Source organism: Pristis pectinata, chromosome 6, assembly GCF_009764475.1.
Source record: "Pristis pectinata isolate sPriPec2 chromosome 6, sPriPec2.1.pri, whole genome shotgun sequence".
Lineage (NCBI taxonomy): Eukaryota > Metazoa > Chordata > Chondrichthyes > Rhinopristiformes > Pristidae > Pristis > Pristis pectinata.
Window position 1 is genome coordinate 108,999,954 of NC_067410.1, and position 22,840 is coordinate 109,022,793.

The 22,840-nt window shown below is 41.5% G+C and overlaps 1 protein-coding gene across 1 annotated transcript; it reads right to left on the bottom strand.

Annotated features, from left to right (window-relative positions):
• Nucleotides 1-3,269: 3,269 nt before the first annotated feature.
• On the bottom strand, nucleotides 3,270-22,212 carry LOC127571721 (rRNA 2'-O-methyltransferase fibrillarin-like). Its single transcript, XM_052018363.1, has 6 exons — nucleotides 21,836-22,212; nucleotides 20,683-20,741; nucleotides 15,377-15,457; nucleotides 14,188-14,258; nucleotides 8,377-8,430; nucleotides 3,270-4,537 (listed from the first exon to the last, which is right to left on the bottom strand). The coding sequence occupies exons 1-6, from the start codon at nucleotides 22,189-22,191 to the stop codon at nucleotides 4,496-4,498; spliced, it is 663 nt and encodes a 220-aa protein (XP_051874323.1). The 5' UTR covers nucleotides 22,192-22,212; the 3' UTR covers nucleotides 3,270-4,495.
• Between the last annotated feature and the right edge of the window lie 628 nt (nucleotides 22,213-22,840).

The window sequence follows — 22,840 nt, forward strand, 5'->3', positions numbered from 1 at the left end:
TCAGTTTTGTTTAAGAGCCCTTGAACAGTAAATTATTGTTCAAGTAGATTATCTGCTTGTTGTCTTATTTGTGGGAACTTCCTGAACAAATTCCCTGCCCAGTTCCTTGTTTCAATAATGACACTTCGAAAAAAAACCTGACTTCCCCACTTTCAGTTAATTCCTAATTAAATGCCAAGATTTACAGAGGATGCATATTGCGTTAAATATTTTCATTTACGCTGTAATTTCCACATTCAGGTAATTCAATGACACTTTGCAGCCAACTAATTGAATTTAAAAGTTTTGTTACAATGTATTAGACACAACAACCAATTGGTGCATTGGAAGGTCTGTTTTAGTAGTGTTGGTTGATGGATAAATAATCAGCCAGGACAGCAGAGCGAACTTCATGGTGATCCTCATGATTGTCTTCAAATTATGTAGCTATTTTTCAAATCACAGACATCAAAATTCAGCAAGATATACAAGATGCATCACGGCTTGGTACGGCAACTGTTCTGCCCAGGACCGCAAGAAGCTACAGAGAGTTGTAGACACAGCCCAGTGCATCACGGACACCAGCCTCCCCTCCTTGGACTCTGTCTTTACCTCTCATGGTCTTGGTGAAGCAGCCAGCATAATCAAAGACCCCACCCACCCGGGACATTCTCTCTTCTCTCCTCTTCCATCGGGTAGAAGATACAGGAGCCTGAGGGCACGTACCACCAGACTTAAGGACAGCTTCTACCCCACTGTGATAAGACTATTGAACGGTTCCCTTATAGAATGAGATGGACTATGACCTCACAATCTACCTTGTTGTGACCTTGCACCTTATTGCACTGCACTTTCTCTGTAGCTGTGACACTTTACTCTGTACTTACTGTTTTTACCTGTACTACATCAATGCACTACTCAATGTAACTGCACTGTGTAATGAATTGACCTGTACGATCGGTTTGTAAGACAAGCTTTTCACTGTACCTCGGTACAAGTGACAATAATAAACCAATACCAATATTGGTAAAGAGAGGGCCAGAGGAGCAGATTATATTCTTTCTAACAACTGCAATGGCAAAGTTCAGTGATAATTTTACAAGCATTCAATTCCAGTGTGGAGAATTACCACAATGTAAGGCAGACTGTACGTACGACAAGGCTCACAGTTTGTTTTCGAGGAGAAAGGTGCATACAAGAGGGTTTTGTGAAATTACCTTTACATCCAGTAGGTACATGGGACATTAACGGTGGATAGCTGGTTTTACTGTAAATATCACGAAATATCACTGCAAAAGCAATAATCAGTCAGCAACTGAAGGAATGCAGGACAGAATGAGAAATGGAATTAGATAAACCACTAACTTTATTCTCGTGTCAACAGAGTATGGAATTTTAATCATTCTCTGGTATGTACTGAGCAAATTCCTTTTTCAAAGGCTTGATAATAATTAGCATGACTGTTCATCCCTCATATAAAGAAACCTGATGTATTCAATCATAACCTGCATTGTACTGTCATTTCAAAAGAACAATTTTCTCACAATTTATTCAAAAAAATTTGAATGCATTAATAATAAAAACATTTAGAACATAGAAAAATACATTATAAAATTTATCTAATTTTACAAATGTTTAAAATTGATTTATACTGTGAAATTGGATAAGAGATACTATCTTGATATTTTCCCCATGAGGTTCACTGTTTACCTCAAGACACACCCTATTCTATTTCTCGTCTTCTACCGTGTGCCATGCTGCTGAGTTCAGGAACTCAGGATTTGTGCCAATGCAGTAAAAAGATTTTATTTGAATCTACGCTAAATAGTCATCTCAGACAAATGCTACCTGCACTGAATTAATTATACACTATTCTGATGAAGGGTTATTGATCCAAAACTTTTACTCTGTTTCTCTCCACAGATGCTGCCTGACCTGCTGAGTATTTTTAGCATTTTCTGTTTTTATTTTATACATTAAACCAATGACCCAGGAATAAGCATTGTGATCCAACTAAAAAATGTTAAAATAGTATTTTAACATTGTGTGTTTGACAGCACAACATAATCCTAGTGCAAAGAAAGCATTCCTTGTCTGTTTTTCCAGATATTTGCTAATTGATTTTAATCATCATACTCTATTGATAGCATGAAGGGCAATTCATGGTCAGTTTATATTTAAATGCTTTTTGCTCCCACTGTTTAAAAATGTTACTGGATTGATTTCTGATACCATCCTTCCTTCCGAAATTTTGGCATCTTTATTTGAGCTTGCCATTTGGCTCTGACCTAACAACATTATTGTTGGACTTGCAGTCAATCTACATTATCTCATTGGGAAAAGTGAACTAGCAAGAGGATTTGAGTGCAGACATTTTTCTCCAATTGTATATGGCCTTTTGTGAAGCAGTATGTGGAACACTGTACAGGTCTGGTCACCCCTCCAAAAGGAAGGATAGATTTGCAATAAAGGGAGTGAAGTTTCACCAGATTAACTCCAGGGATGGCAGGTTTGTCACATGAACATCGAACTGTATAGCACAGGAACAGGCCCTTTGGCCCACCACATCCGTGCTAACCATGATGTCAATCTAATCCCATCTGCCTGCACATTATTTGTATCCCTCTAAATCCTGCCTGTTTAAGTGTTTGTCCAAATGCCTCAAATGTCACTGCAACATCTGCTTTTACCACCACCCCTGACAGCACCTATCAGGCACCTATTACTCTCTGCCTGGACAACAGATGAAGCAGACTGCACCTACTTTCAAGCTCAGAAGAATGAGAGGTGTTCGCAATGAAACATACAAAATTCTTACAGAGCTTGACACGGTGGATACGGAGTTAACACTTCCTCTGGCTGTAACATGTAGAACGATGGGTCACAGTCTCAAAATGAATGGAGAAGAAATTTCTTCACCCAGTGGATTGTGGCGTTGTCTACCTAAGAGGGCCATGGAGACTCAGTTGCCAAGTATATTAATGGATATTAAGTGAATCAAAGGATGTAGGGTTTGTGCAGGAACATGGCCTGGAGACAAAAGATAAGCCATGACTGTAGTGAATAGGAGCAAGCACGAGGGATCTCCATCTGCTTCTATTTTTACGATCTTATGAGCCACTGACACATTTTAATTCATCTTTTGGAAGAACAGTTTCAGAAATTGAATCATGTTTATAAGACAGCAGCCCATATTCCCTGCAAAAGTCATATCTTTGATTCCAAATTAATCAAAATGTGAGACAAGGAATCAGATTGGATGTGAAGGGAATAGACACACTTAAGGGGGCAAAATGTTTATTGCAAAGCTGTGGAAATGTGGTCCAGCTCCAGCACTGCAAAACTGAATTCTCTCAAAAGATGCTAAGGGTTTAACCACAACATTAGTAAAAGATTCATGGATCATTTGCAGCGTGAAATGAATCGAGCACTTTTATATCCATTAGGTATATGGAACATTAATGGTGGATAGATCATGTTACTGTAAATATTACTTGAAATATCACTGCAAAAATTGTCGAAACAAATCCAATGATACCAATGGATGGTAATGCAGCACTAAATTATACTGCCATTGCACTCTTTGTTATTCACAGACAAATACATTGTTAAAATCATATGCCATGCACTTACGATCAGAAATCAAAGAGAACACGTTTGACCAAATACATCATTTCATATGTCGTAGAAGAAACACTGGAGAGAGAAATTTACCTTTGGTTATGACCCCCCCCCCCCCCCCCAAACATGAGCAAGAGTATCAGCTGCAAATTGTATTTTGTTCCACTGAAGTCAATGGAATCAGATGTCAATAGTACAAGGAGTGGCCTGTGCGAAGATGTATTACTCCTACACAAGGTAGGAAAAGTTTATCTTGGAATACTTCTATTATCAGTAGTATAACAGAACAAAAGGACAAAAAAAACCCACAGAGGTACCCAGATAGTGTTTGCATTTCTAATAAAAGGGATTGTTGTGCAACTCTGGATAATTAGAATTTTTCACTAGTCGATTTAATTTGATCTTGGAGGGCTGGTGTGGGTTCGGTGTAAAGCTTGGAAGTTGTATTGCTGAAATGATTTAATACATTCCGTGCACTAGATGATGTTTAGTCTACTTGTCTAGATAAACCACTCAAAGCAGCTATTGTGAAGCACAAACATAAAAAAAACATGAAAAACTCTTGCAAGAGGAACTTTGGTCATTAGCGTTCAGGGTTAAAGCAATTTTCTTCAAGCAGCGTTAAACAAAAGTACATAAACTATTGGGTATAACAAGATAAATTGCTATATTTTATATCCCAAGGTTTGAGACAAGGATGGTATTTTTTTTCCCTGAAGCTCTGAGAGAGGGGGAAGGGCAACCAAAGAGGCTTTGAATCACGGTAAAAAGGAACATTACCCTGAGATACGACAATAGTCGAGCCTTTATTTTTTGACTGGTTGGGAGACCCTATTCGCATGTGGCAGGTTATCTTCTTGCTGCTGTCATGCAAGTTCCGCTGGTTCGGTTCAGTTCAGGGTTCATTTTCTGGATTTTGTTGTCCACTACATTCAGCCTGTTGAGAACAAGATAACTTCAGGCTTGAGCAGCGCAATGGCATTATCAAGCTGTTTAATTCCAGTCAGGAGGCAAGCTTGTGGATGAGAAGTTGCACAGGCATCACATCCCCTTACATTTCTTTGGATCCAACTGCAACTTTGAACTTTTACTCGAGGTTTTCCTCTGGTTTAACATTAGAGAGCACCCTATGGTCAGAATGTACCCATCCAACAGAAAACTCATCACTGTACTCCAGTTCATTTAACTTAACACATACTTCCCCAATTGTGGAATTGGCAGCAAACTGATGAGTATCAAACAGCAAAATACAAGTGAAAAAAATGAAACACAAGTAGATTTAGAATAATTAGACTTTCTTAATCACTTCAGTGTAATGAAACAATAAAAGCATTCTATACCAATATTCAATTTGCTACCTCTGGCTTGCATCACCATTGGCCTTCAAATGACTGCAGAATGAGAGAAAATCTTTAGATATATCATTCAAAATTCTTTAATGATAAACCAGAAGGAAGCACAGAATATAGTAAAACAAAAGCTTTCTAAACCTTAACTGGTCACCCATTGATTGTATTAAAACGTGGTACTTAACCGCAGAAATACAGTTTGCATTCCAAGCATGGTCAGATGAGGATTCAGATGCACATTCAGCAAAATGACTGCTCAGCAAACACATCAACAGAAGATTTCTTACAAATGTACATCGGGCCATGAACTGTAGCATGCAATAATGTGGGCTGAGGATTGGCAAATGGTTTTCAATCCAGATAAATGTGAGTTATTGCAGTTTGGGAGATCAGACCGGGGTAGGACTTATACAGTGAGTGATAAGGCCCTGGGGAGTGTTATGGAACAGAGGGACCTAGGAGTGCAAGTGCATAGTCCACTGAAAGCGGCGTCACAGGTAGATAGGGTGGTGAAGAAGACATTTGGCACGCTGGCCTTCATCAGTCAGGGCATTGAGTTTGGAACTTACATTGCAGTTATATAAGACACTGGTGAGGGTGCACTTGGAGTATTGCGTACAGTTTTGGTCACCCTGTTATAGGAAAGATGTTATTAAACTAGAAAGAGTGAGAAAAGATTTACTAGGATGTTGCCTGGACTTGGGGGCCTGACTTACAAGGAGAGGTTGTATAGACTGGGACTTTATTCCCTGGAACGTAGGAGATTGAGGGGTGACCTGATTGAGGTATGTAAGATCATGAGGGGCATAGAAGCACACAGTCCTTTTCCCAGGAGGGGGTGCTAAAAACAAGAGGGCATAGGCTTAAGATCAGAGGCGAGAGATTTAAAAGGGACATCAGGGGCAGCTTCTTCACGCAAAGGGTGGTGCGTATTTGGAATGAGCTGCCAGAAATAGTGGTTGAGGCGGGCACATTAGCAACGTTTAAAAGCCATCTAGATAAGTACATGGACAGGAGAGGTTTAGAGTGCTTTGGGCCAAATGCGGCCAGATGGGACTAGCTCGCTGGGAAACAGTCGGCAAGGGCCTGTTTCCATGCTGTATAACTATGACTCTAATATACAATCTATATTACAAGATACAGGAGCACATAGGAATATTACTAAACTAGTAATCCAGAAGCCTGTACCACATAGTTTAAATTGCACCCCTTCAACTGAGGAAATTCAATCCAGTTAATTGAATAATCTGAAATTTAAAAGTGAACATCATTAATGACAATCATATTCAGACCTGATTTATTAACATCCCCTTCAGGGAAGGAAATGTGTGTCTTTACTCAGAACCACAGTAATGAGGCAAAATGGCTCATCAAACCACCCAGTTCAAGGGCAAGCCAGGGTGGGCAAAAATGCTGGATTTGCCACCAATGCCCACATCCTGTGATGAAAGAAAGAAAACACTGCAACCTGAGGAAACAGCAACAAGTATATGGTCTGTAAATTGACTGATTTGCATGGATTATTGAAGTGAGTAAATTTGCATTAGGAACATGACTCTTTTTCATAAACACACACTAATGAAAGAATATCCAGTGTGGAGAATGCATGACATAAAGTAGTTAGTTACATTGACACAAAATTCCTAATTAGTAGTATTCATTTATGCACCGATTATGATATCTGTAATATCTCAAATATCTCCGATATAATTCTGTAATATCTCAATGCACTGTGTAATGAATTGATCTGTATGAACGGTATACACGACAAGTTTTTCACTGTACCTTGGTACAAGGGACAATAATAAACCAATACCATTGTTCTTCATAAAGAGGGAAAAAGGATTGCTGGTGACTATAACCTCCCAAAGCTCTGCCTGGTTTGAAATCTAACCCCCACCCACCCGGGACATTCTCTCTTCTCTCCTCTTCCATCGGGTAGAAGATACAGGAGCCTGAGGGCACGTACCAGCAGACTTAAGGACAGCTTCTACCCCACTGTGATAAGACTATTGAACAGTTCCCTTATACGATGAGATAGACTCTGACCTCACAATCTACCTTGTTGTGACCTTGCACCTTATGCACTGCACTTTCTCTGTAGCTGTGACACTTTACTCTGTACTGTTATTGTTTTTACCTGTACTACATCAATGCACTGTGTACTAACTCAATGTAACTGCACTGTGTAATGAATTGACCTGTACGATCAGTATGCAAGACAAGTTTTTCACTGTACCTCAGTACAAGTGACAATAATAAACCAATTCCAATCCCCTCCTCCAACAGCCATACAAAGAAAAAGGATCGATTTCCACCAAAAATGCTTATGGATGGCAGCTGCAATGTAAACCTCATGTTCAAACTCCTTCACAGTCCTGCCCCAATTCCTGCTTCCTGCAGATATACACCTCTCCAATCATTTGGTTCTCCAATTCTAGACAAGGTATCCCTAAATTTTGTTTCTCTTCTCACACTCTCAGCTAGCTGAGTCTTAAGCTCTGGAATTCCTTCCTTAAGCATCACTCCCTCTTGTCATTTAAGTCACTCTTTAAAACTTTTGACCGTTTTAGTATCCTTGGTATTGGATTGTTTCTGAAGCATTTTGAAGCATCTGGGATGTTTTGAACCATATTAAAGGTGTGTTAGAACCTTTAATACGTGCACATTGTTGTCATGGATTTCCTTCCTGCACAAGTGCAATCTCACGAGCAAAGTAAATCCTATTCAAAAATCAACAAATCATACTGAAGAGAGAACAAAATAGATCCGAGATCCCAGGAAAATTAATTTCAGTTTATCCACCAAATTCCACAGGAGTTATATTACCAATTTGATCAACACAACATCAACAGATACGCCTACTTCTGTAGTGAATCCCTCTAATGGAGAATGGGATGCCTCCACTCGAACTATACTATAGGAAGGACATCAGTAAGATTGAAAGAGTGCAGAGAAGATTTGCTAGAATGTTGCTGGGTCTTCAGGAGTTGAGTTACAGGGAAAGATTGAACAGGTTTGGACTTTATTCCTTGGGGCGTAGAAGAATGAGGGGAGATTTGATAGAGGTTTACAAAATTATGAGGGGTATAGACAGAGTAAATGTGAGCAGGCTCCTTCCACCTAGATTAAGAGAGATAAGTATGAGAGGACATGGCTTTAGGGTGAAAGGGGAAAGGTTTAGGGGGAACTTCTTCACAGAGAGTGGTGGGAGTGTGGAACGAGCTGCCATCTGATGTGGTAAATGCGGGCTCACTCTTCAGTTTTAAGAATAAATTGGATAGATACATGGACGGGAGAGGTCTGGAGAGTTATCGACCGAGTGCAGGTCAATGGGACTAGCGGAATAAAGTTTTGGCACAGACTAGAAGGGCCGAATGGCCTGTTTTCTGTGCTGTAGTGTTCTATGGTTCTATGGAATACTCACCAATACACAAGCAGGGTTGTCTTCTTGCTCCTGCACTGACATTGGTGTACTATTCTGTAAAAGAACAAGATTCAGTAACTTTCAAAAGGGAATGGAGGGTTGTAGATTCAAAGTTTCATTCTCATGGAAAAAGGCCCTTTGACCCACCATGTTGTGCAGGCCATCAGGTACCTATCTAAACTAAGCCCATTTTCTGCTCTGTGGCCCTTGGTCTTCTATGCCATGGCATTTCAGGTGCTCATCTATGTAAATGTGAGAGGACCTGCCTCCACCACCTCCTCAGGCAGTGTGTTCCAGATTTCAACCACCCTCTGGGTGAAAAAGACTTGCCCCAAACTCCCCCTTTACTTTAAACCTCTGCCCTCTGGTTTTCCCCTCTGTTAAGGGATAACACTTCTCATTACCTACCCTATCTAGGCACCTCAATCAGGTCTCCCCCTCAGCCTTTTCCATTCCAAGGAAAATGAACACAGCCAATCCAGCCATCATGGCTTAAATGGTCCACCTCAGGTAATATCCTGGTGAACTTCCTCTGCACCGTCTCCAGTGCCATCACATCCAGCCTTTAGCACGGCAACCAGAACTCTGTACAGTACTCCAACTGTGGTCTAACTTATGTTTTATAAAGTTTTACCATAACATCCCTTCTCTTATATTCTATATAGTGGCTATATACAGGCAGGCACTGTAGTGTAGCGGTTAGCGTAACGCTATTACAGTGTCAGCGATCCGGGTTCAATTCCGGCCGTTGCTTGTAAGGACTTTGTACATTCTCCCTGTGTCTGCGTGGGTTTCCTCCGGGTGCTCCAGTTTCCTCCCACATCCCAAAGACATACAGGTCAGGAAGTTGTGGGCATGCTATGTTGGCACCGGAAGCATGGCGACACTTGTGGGCTGCCCCCAGAACACTCGATGCAAAAGATGCATTTCACTGTGTGTTTCGATGTACATGTGACTAATAAAGATATCTTCTCTTCTCTATTGAAGGCAAGCATCCAGTACATCATCTTAATTACCTTCCTTCAGGGATTCTTGGTCATGTACACCAATGTTCCTCAGTACTACCAATGGTCCTACCATTGATTGTGTGTATCCTAGCCTTATTAGCCCTCTCAAAATGCATCAGCCGAGTTTTCGGGATTAAATTCTGCCATTTCTCTGCCCACTTTACCGATTCATTGATGTTAGAACATAGAACACTACAGCACAGTACAGGCCCTTCGGCCCACAATGTTGTACCGACATTTTATCCTGCTCCAAGATCTATCTAACCCTTCCCTCCCACATAGCCCCCTATTTTTCTATCATTCATGTGTCTATCTAAGAGTCTCTTAAATGTCCCTAATGTATACTTCCTGGGACTTCTTGCAAGTACAGTGTTGAGCCCCACTCACACAACCAAGGGGGCCAATGTGTATGAAGGCCTTTCCTTCACTATTTTGAGCCAGTGGAAATGGTTACAAAGGCCATAGGTCACTTAGGTTGGATAGGGAAAGGACTGGGGTCCAGGGTGGTAGCTTACGGAAGGTTGGGTCTGGTCAGAAGGAGAGGAAAGGTTGAGGATAGGGATGGTGGGACTGGAGTTCGGAAGAATGAGGGGGGGATCTCATTGAAACCTACCAAATACTGAAAGGCCTGGATAGAGTGGATGTGGAGAGGATGTTTCCATCAGTAGGAGAGTCTAGGATCAGAGGTCAAAGGAACATCCCTTTAGAAATGAGATGAAGAGGAATTCCTTCAGCCAGAGGGTGGTGAATCTGTGGAAATCATTGCTACAGAAGGTGCCATTGATAGGTTCTTGATTGGTAAGGGGGTTAAGGGTTACAGGGAGAGAAGGCAGGAGAATGGGGTTGAAAAAAAAACTCACCCAGGATGGAATGGCCGAGTAGACCCGCTGGGCCAAATGGCCTAATTCTGCTGCTATATCTTACGGTCATGTATTTTGGGGTAAGGGAGTTTTCAGACAAGCAATTGGTCCAGGATTTGAGTGGGAAAGTGTTTGGACATGCAATTGAACTGGATTATCCGTAGCCAACAGAATCTGGCATCATCTGCAAATTTACTAATCATACCTCCTATTCAGATCATTTACTGGAAAAAATATGTACATGGCTATGGAGAAAGAACAGGGACACAAAATTTACTGGACAGCTCTCTCAGAAATGGCATGGTTATACTAGTCTTTCTTTGGGTTACTACTTCAGGAAAATAAGATGGAACTTGGGCAAAATTAGCAATCTCTTCACCAGAGGCATATCAATCCATGGTCCTGTGAATCCGATACCAAACAGGGCCTATTGGACAATGGCAGAGCAGTATGAGGAGCTGCCTTACTGCCAAGACTAGGGCTGGTTTAATGGGAATATTGGCATGAATGGCTCAGCTTGCCAACATTCCCATTAAACAACGAAGCTGTTGGACTGGGACCAGGGCAATTGCCAGCCCCAAATCCTTAAAAAGAACAGCCGATGTCACTAGACAGATGCAACTGGAGACCAGCAGAAGCTCTGTGGAGGCTGTGACTGCAGACAGGAGTAGTGGCCATCGAGTTATAGATGCGGCATGGAAACAGGCCCTTCAGCCCACCAGGTCCATGCTGGCCATCAAACCACCCAGTTACACTAATCCTACATGAACACCATTTTTTTATTCTCCCCACATGTATCAACTCCCCCCAAGACTCCACCTCTTATGTATGCACTAGTGGAAATTTACAGTGGCTAATTAACCTACCAGCCCACACGTCTTTGGAATGTGAGAGCACCCAAGGGGAAACTGACATAGTCACAGAGAGAACACTCAAGCTCCACACAGACTGCACCAGAGGTCAGAATTGAACCCAGGTCACAGGAGCTGTGAGGCAGTAAGGTGAGGTAGTGTCACTGTGCTACCCTAAACACTCTGTGCTTTACCCAGTCCTTGAGAGTCACATGATATTGGGTCAGACCGGTCTTTGAAGAATAGCAACTGAAAGATCTTCTGGGCCCAAATTTAGATCCAGTCCATATCTCAGGGATTGACTGTCAGGCACAGGTCTGTTACCATACAGTGAGGTGTAGTGAAACTGGACACACTTCTGTCATTGTACAGTACTGATGGGCAGACATCTGGCAGTATATACCACTGGGTTATCGTACTGGTAGGCACACATATGTCATTGAATAGCATTGGTGCCTTAAAGATCTCTTACAGGTGTTGATTAACATTTCAAAAAGCTATTTTATATAGCTGGTACAAGAAAGGAAAATCAGTTGCTGGATTCCTTGAATTATCTTCCCAGCCATGACCTCCCTTCGCCCCTCCCCCCCCCCCCCCCCCCCCAGGTTTTATTTCTATTTGAGCAAAGTAGACGTACGTGAACTTGTGGGTTTCCCAACAAAAGATGAATGTGGAAAGGTAATTAAGGGTTGACAGAGAGTCAGTTTCCTGACTCAGGGGAGTGGGAAATGTTTGCCCCCGAGAGGGAGAAGGAAGGTGTGAACCGCTGGCGTTAATATTTTCTGTTACAGAAGCAAACTCCGATTCCAGTTCTACTTCTGTAACAGTACCCAGTTTGTGGACTGCAGTAGTTTTGAAGAACAGCTGGGATTCAGGAACGGCTAATTAACAGATTCTATATTGTACTGTTCTTTCATTTGTTTAATACCACTTCATACAATGTACACAGTTACAGGAGACAACTTAGCCTACGCTGCTCCTGGGATCTTCAGTTGTACAGTGGGGCTTATTGTAGCCTTGCCCACAATGGCATAAGGGTGGCCACCAATCTTAATTCTCCACCGTTTTACACGCTTTGATCCACACCAATTGAATCAACTCAGTAAGGTCTGCCTGGACCATGCCGAGACTGTTCTTGGGTCAGAGGTCCTGTATTAGTTTTTTCCCCCACTGTCTAACAGGTGACTTGGATCAGTGTTTCAAAGAAATAACAGATGCCCTTGTATCATTCGATCCAGCCAGATGGTGCAAGGCAGCAGAGTTTCCCTGCCAATAACCCAAGCCAAAATATCAGGGAGACTGCTAATAATTTCCTTGGTGTTATCTCTCCAGACAAAAGCCACGTTGCCTTCACTAGCATTAATAAAACAGATGTCGCCTTTAACATCTTTGAGATGAAGAGACATTCCTTCACACAGAGTTTGGAAATCTGAAATTTTCTTTCCACGCGAGTTATGGATGCTCAGTAATTGTATATGGTAGAGATTGACTGACTTTTGGGATCTAGGGATATGGAGAAGAAGTGGAAAAGTGGAAGAGACTATCAGTGGGGAGAATTTTGGCTTTATTTTTTGTTTTGTTGAGAGATAGGTTGGGAAAGTTGGTTTTATTAATGTCATATCAAATACCAGATCTTAATAGAAAGCTTAATTATAAGTTTCAAGTTCTGTTCTATCACACTGTTCTGCTGAGGCATCAGAATCATTTCCTGAAGGAATTCTCCATGCTCACTACTTTTCCAACATTAGTGGAGGTACAATGTCCTTCCTTCCATCTTATGAAACTCCAAATTACAGAGGCAATGTTTTCTTTTCCCCCCAAGGTTTTCAGTTCTTTTTTAAATTTTATTTACAGGCCCTTCCGGCCCAACGAGTCCGCGCCGCCCATTTTTTAAACCCAAATTAACCTACCAGTATGTCTTTTTAGAATGTGGGAGGAAAGCAGAGCACCCGGAGGAAACCCACGCAGACACGGGAGAACGTACAAACTCCTTACAGACAGCGACGGGAATCGAACCCCGATCGCTGGTGCTGTAATAGCATCGAGCTAACCAGTCACCCTATTATAGTTTTGGTCACCCTATTATAGGAAGGATGTGATTAAACTGGAAAGAGTGCATAAAAGATTTACAAGGATGCTGCCATGAGGAACTGAGTTACAGGGAGAATTACAGGAAGAGGTTACTCCTTGGAGCGCGGGAGACTGAGGGGTGATCTCACAGAGGCATATAAAATCATAAGGAGCACAGATAGGGGGAGCTGTCTTTTTGTTCCCCCAGGGTTGGGGAATTGAAAACTAGAGGACATAGTTTTAAGGTTAGAGGTGAAAGGTTCAGTAAGAACCTGAGAGGCAATTTATTTTTGTGGTTTTTTTGGATTAAGATTTCTTTATTAGTCACGTGTACATTGAAACACACAGTGAATTTTTTTTTTTGCGTAGAGTGTTCTGAGGCAGCCCACAAGTGTCGCCATGCTTCTGGCACCAACATAGCATGCCCACAACTTCCTAACACGTAGGCCTTTGGAATGTGGGAGGAAACCAGAGCACCCGGAGGAAATCCACGCAGACGTGGAGAGAGCATACAAACTCCTTACAGACAGCAGCCGGAACTGAACCTGGGTCACTGGCACTGCAATAGCGTTACGCTAACTGCGACACTATGAAACCAGAGAAACAAAGGACTGCAGATGCTGGAATCTAGATGAAACCAGCTGCCAGAGGAAGTGGTTGAGGCAGGTACAGTAGATACATTTAAGAAGCATGTGGACAAGTATATGGATGACGAGAGTGTGGACGGATATGGCCAAGTGCTGGGAAATGGGATTAGTTTGAATATGTATGTATATGGGCCGAAGGGCCTTTTACCGTAAGTGCAAGGTCAAGTTTGCACCTTCTCGGCCTACTGCTTTCATCTGCAGCACACACGGCAGGGACTGCCAAGCCAACATAGAGCTCCTGAGCCACATCACATGTTGTTCAACAAGGTGCAAGCCATCACCCAACAATGGAAAGGTCTCCACAACCAACACCGCCAATCATCTTCAAATGCAAGATTAATTTGTGTGATAGGTAAAATATACACGTTGTCTTTACCTGTTTTGCTCTAGCTTTATCAATGGCCAGCTGCTGTTTCTTCCTCACTTCCTCCTGAGTCAGCGTACCCCCTAAAACAATAAATTCAACTTGTGGGTATCTGCTATGGGTAAACCAGTAGCTGTGTCTCACATCACAACAGTGACTAATTCAAAGATCACTTGTTAAGATAGTTGTTAAAAAAAAAGCACTATATAAATTCATTTGTGTTGTTTCCCCTTTTCCTGAGGGTAGAAATGTGAAACACCAGAGGATATGCTTTTAAGTTTAGAGGGGGGAGTTTAAAGGCGACATGAGAGTGGTAGGTGCCTGGAATAGGTTACCAGGGGGTCGTAGTGGAAGCAGGCAGTTTGGTGGAGTTTAAGAGGCTTTTAGATAGACATGAATATGGAGGGATATGGATGATACATAGGAGGAGGACATTTAGTTTCAATTGCCATCAGGATCAGCACAACATCATGGGCCCAATGGCCTGTCCCGTGCTGTATACTGTTCTATGTTTTATGTTCTTATAGGAACAAATAAGGTCATTTCAAGAAATCATTTGTTCCGATTTAGGTTAAAAAAAAGTCATATTGTGACAGTTCATGTTTGTTCTTTGTTATAATGCTTATACATATTTATTTCAACTATTTGCATAAATTATGCACATCCTCATATTTCGTTCCATCCCACCACTAAACCCAATGCATTTTATCATGAGCATTGTGCTGACATTACTGTATTACTAAATCAAAGGATTTTTATATTCAGAGATGCAAAGTCACAGTCCCACCCTGAGAGTTTGAGAATTTTTGAAAGCTACAAATTATAAAATCAAAATTTTGCTTTTGTGAACAGGGAAACTGTCAATGTTGTAAAAAAAATCATCTCCTTCACCAATGTTTGTATCCTCTCTGGTGCCATAATAACATGGTTGACTCATTATGTTCCAAGCAAGCTACATAAAACTGCTACAATAAAGGCACAAGGACGAAAACCATCAAAGAAGGTGGCTCAACTTTCCAAAAATGACACATCCAAAGAGTTACCTTTTCTTCCCCCCCCCCCCCCCCAGATACTGGATTCATAGAACAAAGGACCACATTTACAAATTGTACAGAGCTTCCATTAAAATTCAGACAGATAACCTTGTGTTTCAACATGTATAAGTTTTAAAATAACCTTGAAGTGCTATTATTTTACTCACCAACAGCACTCGGAATGATAGAAACTTGACCAATACTTCGATGTTTCAGCTTTTCCAAGGCAGCCAGCTCTGCAGCTGCTTCTAAGTCGAAGCCAAATAAATCATACATAAGATGATACCATTCATTCTAAACATTTCATTCCATAGTCTTTTTGAAGCATTCCCAGTCACCTTCAGTTTAACCACTCAGCCACAACTGCTCTACAGTTCAAATACTCAGGAGAAAGCAGCACTGTTCTCTGTACATTGATAGTTTGCCAATGATTGTGGTATGAAGACATCAACAAAATCTACAGATTTCAAGTTTCTTTTTCTTTCTATTCTATCAAGACAGAATTTTGAACACAATTAACCCCATGTTAATTGTTAAATCCAAAATTGGTAGATTTTTGTGAATCATAGGTATTAAGAGACATGGGAAAAAGGTGCACAAATGTTGTTAGGTCACAGATCAGCCATCAAATGGTGAAACAAGCTGAAGGAGGTACAGGTTCTCCCCAGGTTATGAACACCCATTTGATGGACAGCCTGTACACATGAACGAGCATGAGGAAGACTGGCGGGATAGATTTGCCGGCTGATTGCAGGCATCATAAGCCGGGTGTGAATGGAACAGGACATTCCTGAGCACCTCCTCTTCCCTCACTGAGTCGAGCCAAGCAGAACTAGGAGAACCGAGCAGACGCACTTGCTCACTCGCTGAGACCAGCTGGTGGCCACTCTTCCTGAGCCCGCTTGCTCTCCCCTCACAACTGTTTCATTTCTGACTTACGAACGGTTCGGGTTATGAACACTTCTCAGGAACGGAACTCTTTCGTAACCTGGGGACTGCTTGTAAATGGCTTCTTCCTATTTTTATGTAGATTTATAGATGGCTTGGATAAAGCCAGTAGCTCCACCACCAACTGCTGCATTACGAACAGCAGTAGCTCACATAACTAACATTTTCCATTTGGGTTTATACAAGAATCCTGAGATTTTAGTTCATTTATCTTCAGGGCATCACTTTCTGCCAAAGAGACCTGGCCAGGCAGCCTGTTCCAATTAACAGCAGAGTTTTCACATCATCTATAGAGAGCACCTAAACATGTTGTTAGTGAACCAGGCAATGCCCATTTCCAGTTTACCATAAAAACAAAAGCATTTTTAAGACAAAAAATGTTAATCAGACTTTTCTTTTTAAAATATAATAATCACGAATTACAACTTTTACTGAGGTTTCTTTGAAAATAACAACATTTAATGGATCATTTCTGTTCAAGTGCAATTGGTAAATCAAGCCCAAGTCAGCCGAAAATATACTTACAACAATGCAGCATCTTTTGTGGTTTCATCAACATCAGTGAACTGTACCAGAAAGCCAGCATGATCAAACAAAATTTCTTTTGAATCTTTCTATAAAGTTAGAATTACTTTCCACAGTGGCTCTTACAACCTAGGTATATTGCAAAATATATTAGAGCCAGTGAAGTATGCTTCAAATGTCATTGTAGCTATAATGAGAAATGCAGCAGTCAATTTCTACACAAGCTCCCACAAATGCCAGGGTGGTAATGAGTAAATAATTTTCATGATCATTTTTTCTTTATGTTATAGAAGCTGTTGAATCCATGCCAGATCTCAGAGTAATGTGATCAACCCACTTATTTCTCTCTAACCTATTCTCCAACACCATCCCATTAACATTCCCCTGAGAGATTACACTACGGGTAATTTACGGTAGCTAATTAACCTAACCTGTGGGTTGTGGGAGGAAACTGGGAGATCCAGGGGAAATCCATGCAGTTATAGGGAGGGCCTGCAAACTCCACACAGACAGCACCGGAGGTGAGAACTGAACCGGGATTGCTGGTGCTGCAAGACAGCTGCACTACCTGCAGCACCTACATGCCACCCCCGTTTTCCCTTGCTTATAGGGATTTTGATTGTGTTACAAACATTGACATCTTGGAAGGATGACTGCCCTGCTCTCTACATCCACTTGAGGGAGAAGAGACAATGACAAAACCGATCAGTTAGCAAACTATTTTCTACTTTGTTATTTATTCAGCAGTGCATTTAAGATTTATTTAAAATTTGAATCTGAGCGCTTAACTTAGTCTGACACTCCACATCAGTACTAATGTAGTGCTACCTTGTTGCTAGTACCCTCTTTTAATGAGACAGTAAAAGACAAACCCACTCTACCTTCAGATAAACATTTAGCACTATATGAACACAGTTATTCTCCCCATGTTGTCATCAACATTTATTTACCTTTTAATTATTTTGTTGGAACATGACTTTGTTTGTGGGGTCTTGCTGTGTACCTCTTGGCAGCTGGATTTAATACAACAGTGAACATGCTTCACAACTACTTCCTCCACTGCAAAGTGCTCCAAAATGGCCCAAGATGATAAAAATGCTATGTAAATCTAAGTTTGTTTTCTCTGTAAACACAACTCGGGCAACCACTGCTAGTTTTTACTGTGAACAATCAGTTGAAGTCATGTATTTTTACTCAAGGCTGGAGGGAGAATGTAATTATAATTTCTTACTAAAGTAGAACTTTTAAAAACACTCCTTATAACTTCAAATGTATTTATTGAAAAATTATGAAAATTAGCTTAATTTTTTATTCTACATATCAATGGCCTTCATTTTAAAACAAAACAGTTGTAAAACCCAAGGTTAAGAACTGCTTCCTATGTGGCATTCAGACATGGGTTCAAAGCTCTGCTGCTAATGTCGTAACTCAGACCAAATTCCTCATCAAATCCTGGCTTCAAATGTTCCCAAATTTAATCCACTCACAACCGATAGCTATGCTTTCAGTTGCTAAAACCTTAAGCTCAGGAAGGAGACTTAAGGGAGTAGTCTTGCCTTTCCTTTCAGATACTGTTTAAAACATACCTTTTTTACCAAGTAGATTGATCATCAGCCCTGATGTTGGAGGGGGTACAGAGAAGATTTACAAGGATGATTCCTGGAATGAAAGGGCTTACGTACGATGAGCGATTGTTGGCTCTTGGACTGTATTCATTGGAGTACAGAAGAACGAGAGGGGGCCTCATGGAAACATTTCGAATGTTGAAAGGACTGGACAGAGTAGATGTGGCTAAGTTGTTTCCCTTGGTGGGTGAGTCCAGGACAAGAGGGCAGAGTCTTAGAATTAGAGGTACCCATTTAGAACAGAGATGCGGAGAAATTTCTTTGGCCAGAACGTCGCGAACAGCTGTGGCGGCCTGATCAGTGGGGGTGTTTAGGGAGGAGATTGATGGGTATCTAATTAGTCAGGGTATCAAGGGATACGGGGAAAAGGCTGGGAATTGGCGCTAGATGGAATAGTTTAGCTCATGGTGAGGTAGCAGAGCAGACTCGATGGGCCGAATGGCCTATTTCTGCTACTTTGTCTCGTGATCTTGTGAATATTTCCTTATGGAGTCACAGAGTAATACAGCACGGAAACAGGTCTTTCGGCCCAACTCGTCCATGCCAACTGAGGTGTCCATCTAAGCAAGTCCCATTTGCTTCTGTTTGGCCCGACTCCCTCTAAATCTTTCTTATCCATATACCTATCCAAATGTCTTGAAAATTATGTTATTGTCCCTGCCTTAACTAGTTTCTCTGGCAGCTTGTTCCATATAAGCACCACATGCTCTGCATCAAGAAGTTGCCCCTCAGGGCCCTTTTAAATCCTTCTCCTCTCATCTTAAACCTATGCCCTCTAGTTTTTGGTTGCCTTTCCCTGGAAAAAAGATCGTGTGCATTCACTCTATATAGTGGACTCAGCCAACTACATCATGGGCACTTCCCTCCCAGCCGTCGGTAGTATCTACAGGGGGCGCTGCCTCAAGAAGGCAACATCCATCATCAAAGATCCCCACCATCCGGGCCGTGCCATCTTCTCGCAGCTACCATCGGGCAGGAGGTACAGAAGCCTGAAGTCCCACGCCACCAGGTTCAGGAACAGCTACTTCCCTTCAACCATACAGTTCTTGAATCAACCAGCACAACCCTAATCACTACAGTTAACAACACTATGACCACCTTGATCACTTTGCACTAAAATGGACTTTTTTGTTCTTTCTTGTAAGAATTGTGTATAATTTATGTTTTTCTTGTGAATGCTGCTTATATGATGCAATGTGCCTGTGATGCTGCTGCAAGTAAGTTTTTCATTGCATCTGTGCACCTCTATATACCTTTTCACCTCTATAAGGTCACCCCTTAGTCTCCTGTGCTCCAAGAAACAAGGTGCTAGCCTGCCCAACATCTCCCTGGAGTCCTAGCAACATTCTTGTGAATGTTGATTTACGTTTGCTTAGTTGTGGGAGATACAGTGGCTTTGCAATTAGTGTTATGGCCTCAGTTTCAGGCACCCTGGTTGGATCCCAACCTGTGGCACTGTCCTGGCAGAGTTTGCACACTCTATGACTACACAGTTTTCCTTGGGATGCTCTACTTTCCTCCTACATCCCCAAAGACGTGCTGGAGATAATTTGGCTACTGTAAATTACTCCTTAGTGTAGATTAACGGCAAAAAAAAAATCAAAGGGAAAATCTTGACCATACACAAGAGGGAATAAATTGCAGGGTTACAGATAATTAAGGAGAGGAGGAATGGGACTAATGTAATTGTTCCCCTGGCAGCTGGCACAAACTCATTGGATCCATTGGTCTCCTCTGTTGTTCTAAGTTTTAAAACTTGTTGGCTAATGCTTCTATGAAGCACATTCAGACACTTTAGTGTATTAAAGGTACTGTATAAAAAAAAGCTAGATGCATTTGGACAAGCATTGCACGAGAGGAAAACAAATTTCCCTGACAGGAGAAATGTGAGCAGTTTCCAGATACAATCAAAACTCAAATGGCTGGCAAAATCTATTCAAAGGCTCTTCGCAAATTATTTTACTGTTATCTTACTTTGATAGGCCCCAACCCACCATTGTAGAAGTATAATCTTGACCCACCATGAATAGTATGCAAGATTTTTAAAGATTGCAATGTTTAAGTGGTAGTTTAAGTAAATCTTATGATTTGCTTTTCCCTCTAAAGATTCATAACATCCTAGAATGTTACTAATCAAACTGTACCATTCAAGGAATTCCCCACAAGAATACAGGAACAGAAGGTAATCAATCACCCTTGCTGGCTCTTGCACACTTCCTTACAGCAATCAGTTACTCAGCATCCAGGAGCAAATTGATAACTTGGTCTCAGCCAGGAATTTAACATGAAACTAGCCAGGCACGGTAACAAATTCCAAAAGCAAATGAGAGAGAAAAAGAAACAGTAAGATATTCTCACGGAAACAAAATGCTCACTTTTCTGTAAGTCGATCCTCTTCTTCTGATCTGGTACTGTTACAGAATATGCACCATAACTGGGAAAAAATAGGATTTATTAAAGGCTGAAAAAAAATGGAACAGTTTTGACCATTAGAAATCAGTAACAATCGATCTAAATCATTGAAGACATCACGATGACTACTGACATCACATGGCCTGTGTTGTGCTATTGGCATTCTACAGTTTATGAGATATACATTTAGAGGTAAAGGTGGGAAAAAAATCAAAGTTATGATTAGTTAAGAGTTTGGATTCAGTTAGTTAAAAGTTTGGATTAATGGTTAGTGTTAGAAATTGCCATTAGCAGATTTGCAAGTTATTCCCAGTCTTCTGATCAAAATATTCAATTAACATCACTAAAACTGATGATTTAGGTTACAATCACATTGCTATTTGTGAGAACCAGCTATACATAATCGGGCTGCTACATTTGCGCAGCTTGGGAAAGTGACAACACCAGAAACAAAGACGCTTGTTAAACCTGGTTCTTTATTTAATACAGAAAAATCATAACATCCCAAGTTCAAGAAAAGATTTGCATTTGAAGTTCTTCATAGACAATGAAAGCATTGCAATTGGTCTGCTTTGCACACAGTAAGATCTCATAAATAGCAATGTGAAAATGACAAGATTATCAATTTTAGTTATGCTAAATTGATAGTGCCCAGGAAACCCAGAAATAATTTCCTCCATATTTTTAAAAAATTGTGCCATAACATTTTTACACTTATTCAACAGCACAAATGAAATCTGAGTTTAGTACGTCATCTAAAAGATGATACCTTTGCCAAAGAAGAACTCCCTCATTAATATGGTGAGTTATCAACAAAGACATGTTCTCAGGAGTAAAATAACCCAGAATAATGACAGAGATATTAGTACTAGCCACTGAGCTACAGCTGACACGTCTCATTTTGCAGCTAAAATCTCATCGTACTCCAAATAGTCAAATAGAAACATAGGCAACTATATATAGCTTATGCTATACACCCAGACACATTTTGTGTAAGCCATTATACCACTTCACAAATTCTGAATAGTTAGAACTTGAAACCATTGTGCTATACAGTAACAGGTTTTATTTTTTGCCTTGCACAGGAGTAAGGGACTCATTCCACAGATTTCTTACCAGTGAGTTGTTTTTTGACCAGATTTGTGTGGAGCTGCATTTTGATCAGTTGCAGTGCATTTCTGCAACACTGTAGAGCTGCCCTTACCCCCACCCAGGCTTGTGCTTGAACTTTTGCCTGAAATCTTTGTTTTACCTGAACCTTTCCCACCACCTGTGCCTATGAATGAACCTCTACCGAGTCCTGTACCAGCACCTGAGCCTCCATCTGTCTTTGCACCTCTGCCTCTCCCTGGAGCCTTGCCCATCCCACCTCTACCTGTTGCTCCACCCCTGTCCCGACTCTCCTCCCCAGCTGCACCGCGCTGAGCCGCCCTTGTGACCGACTTGGCTCTGCTCACGACAGAATAAGACATATCCAGAAAGAAACAGCAAAAGCCAAGATAATGCTCGTCCCTCCAAGAGACCGAGCCGACGCCGCGCGGGGCTCTCTGGGGGATGTAGTTCAGGAAGTCACGTGCTCCTGGCTATCTGTACGCAGAGTCGGAAATTAGAACTACAGTACCCAGAATTCCACTCGGCCCCTTCCGGTGAGGGGAAACCGAGCCGCAAGGTTACCATAGCAACAGGATCAGAGCTTTTATTAAAGGACTGATTTACATGCTTTCCAAACGCCCAAAGGTTAGCCTGAATGTTTATGCACTTTCTTTTTTTATAATTAATATTTATATTGTCTTCATAATCAGGCAGAAATAGCTTTAACAGATTGAAGATCCCAGGTAGATGGGGTGAGGCAGAAGATCAGGCAGCACGGACTAGATGGGCCGAAGGGCTGTTTCTCTGCTGTAGTTCTCAACGACTCCATAACCATAGAATGGCTGTGGCCCAAGGAGGCCATTCAACCCATCGAGTCCATGCGCATCCCTTGCAGAGTCATCTATTCAGTTCTACTTCTCCACTCTACTCAGAGCCAGAGAGGGTGCAGAAAAGATTCAAATGGATGTTACCAGAACTGGAGTGCTTGAGTTACAAGGAGAGACTGGAGAGGCTGGGGCTTTTTTCCCT

What these genes read in the sequence shown, in the direction of transcription:
- LOC127571721 (XM_052018363.1), bottom strand. Translation starts at nt 22,191, where the DNA reads ATGTCTTATTCTGTCGTGAGCAGAGCCAAGTCGGTCACAAGGGCGGCT. An exon ending in GGTCAAAAAACAACTCACTG is followed by an intron (nt 20,742 to 21,835) that starts GTAAGAAATCTG and finishes ATTTTTTCCCAG; the next exon opens with TTATGGTGCATATTCTGTAA. An exon ending in ACAACCCTGCTTGTGTATTG is followed by an intron (nt 4,538 to 8,376) that starts GTGAGTATTCCA and finishes TGTTCTCAACAG; the next exon opens with GCTGAATGTAGTGGACAACA.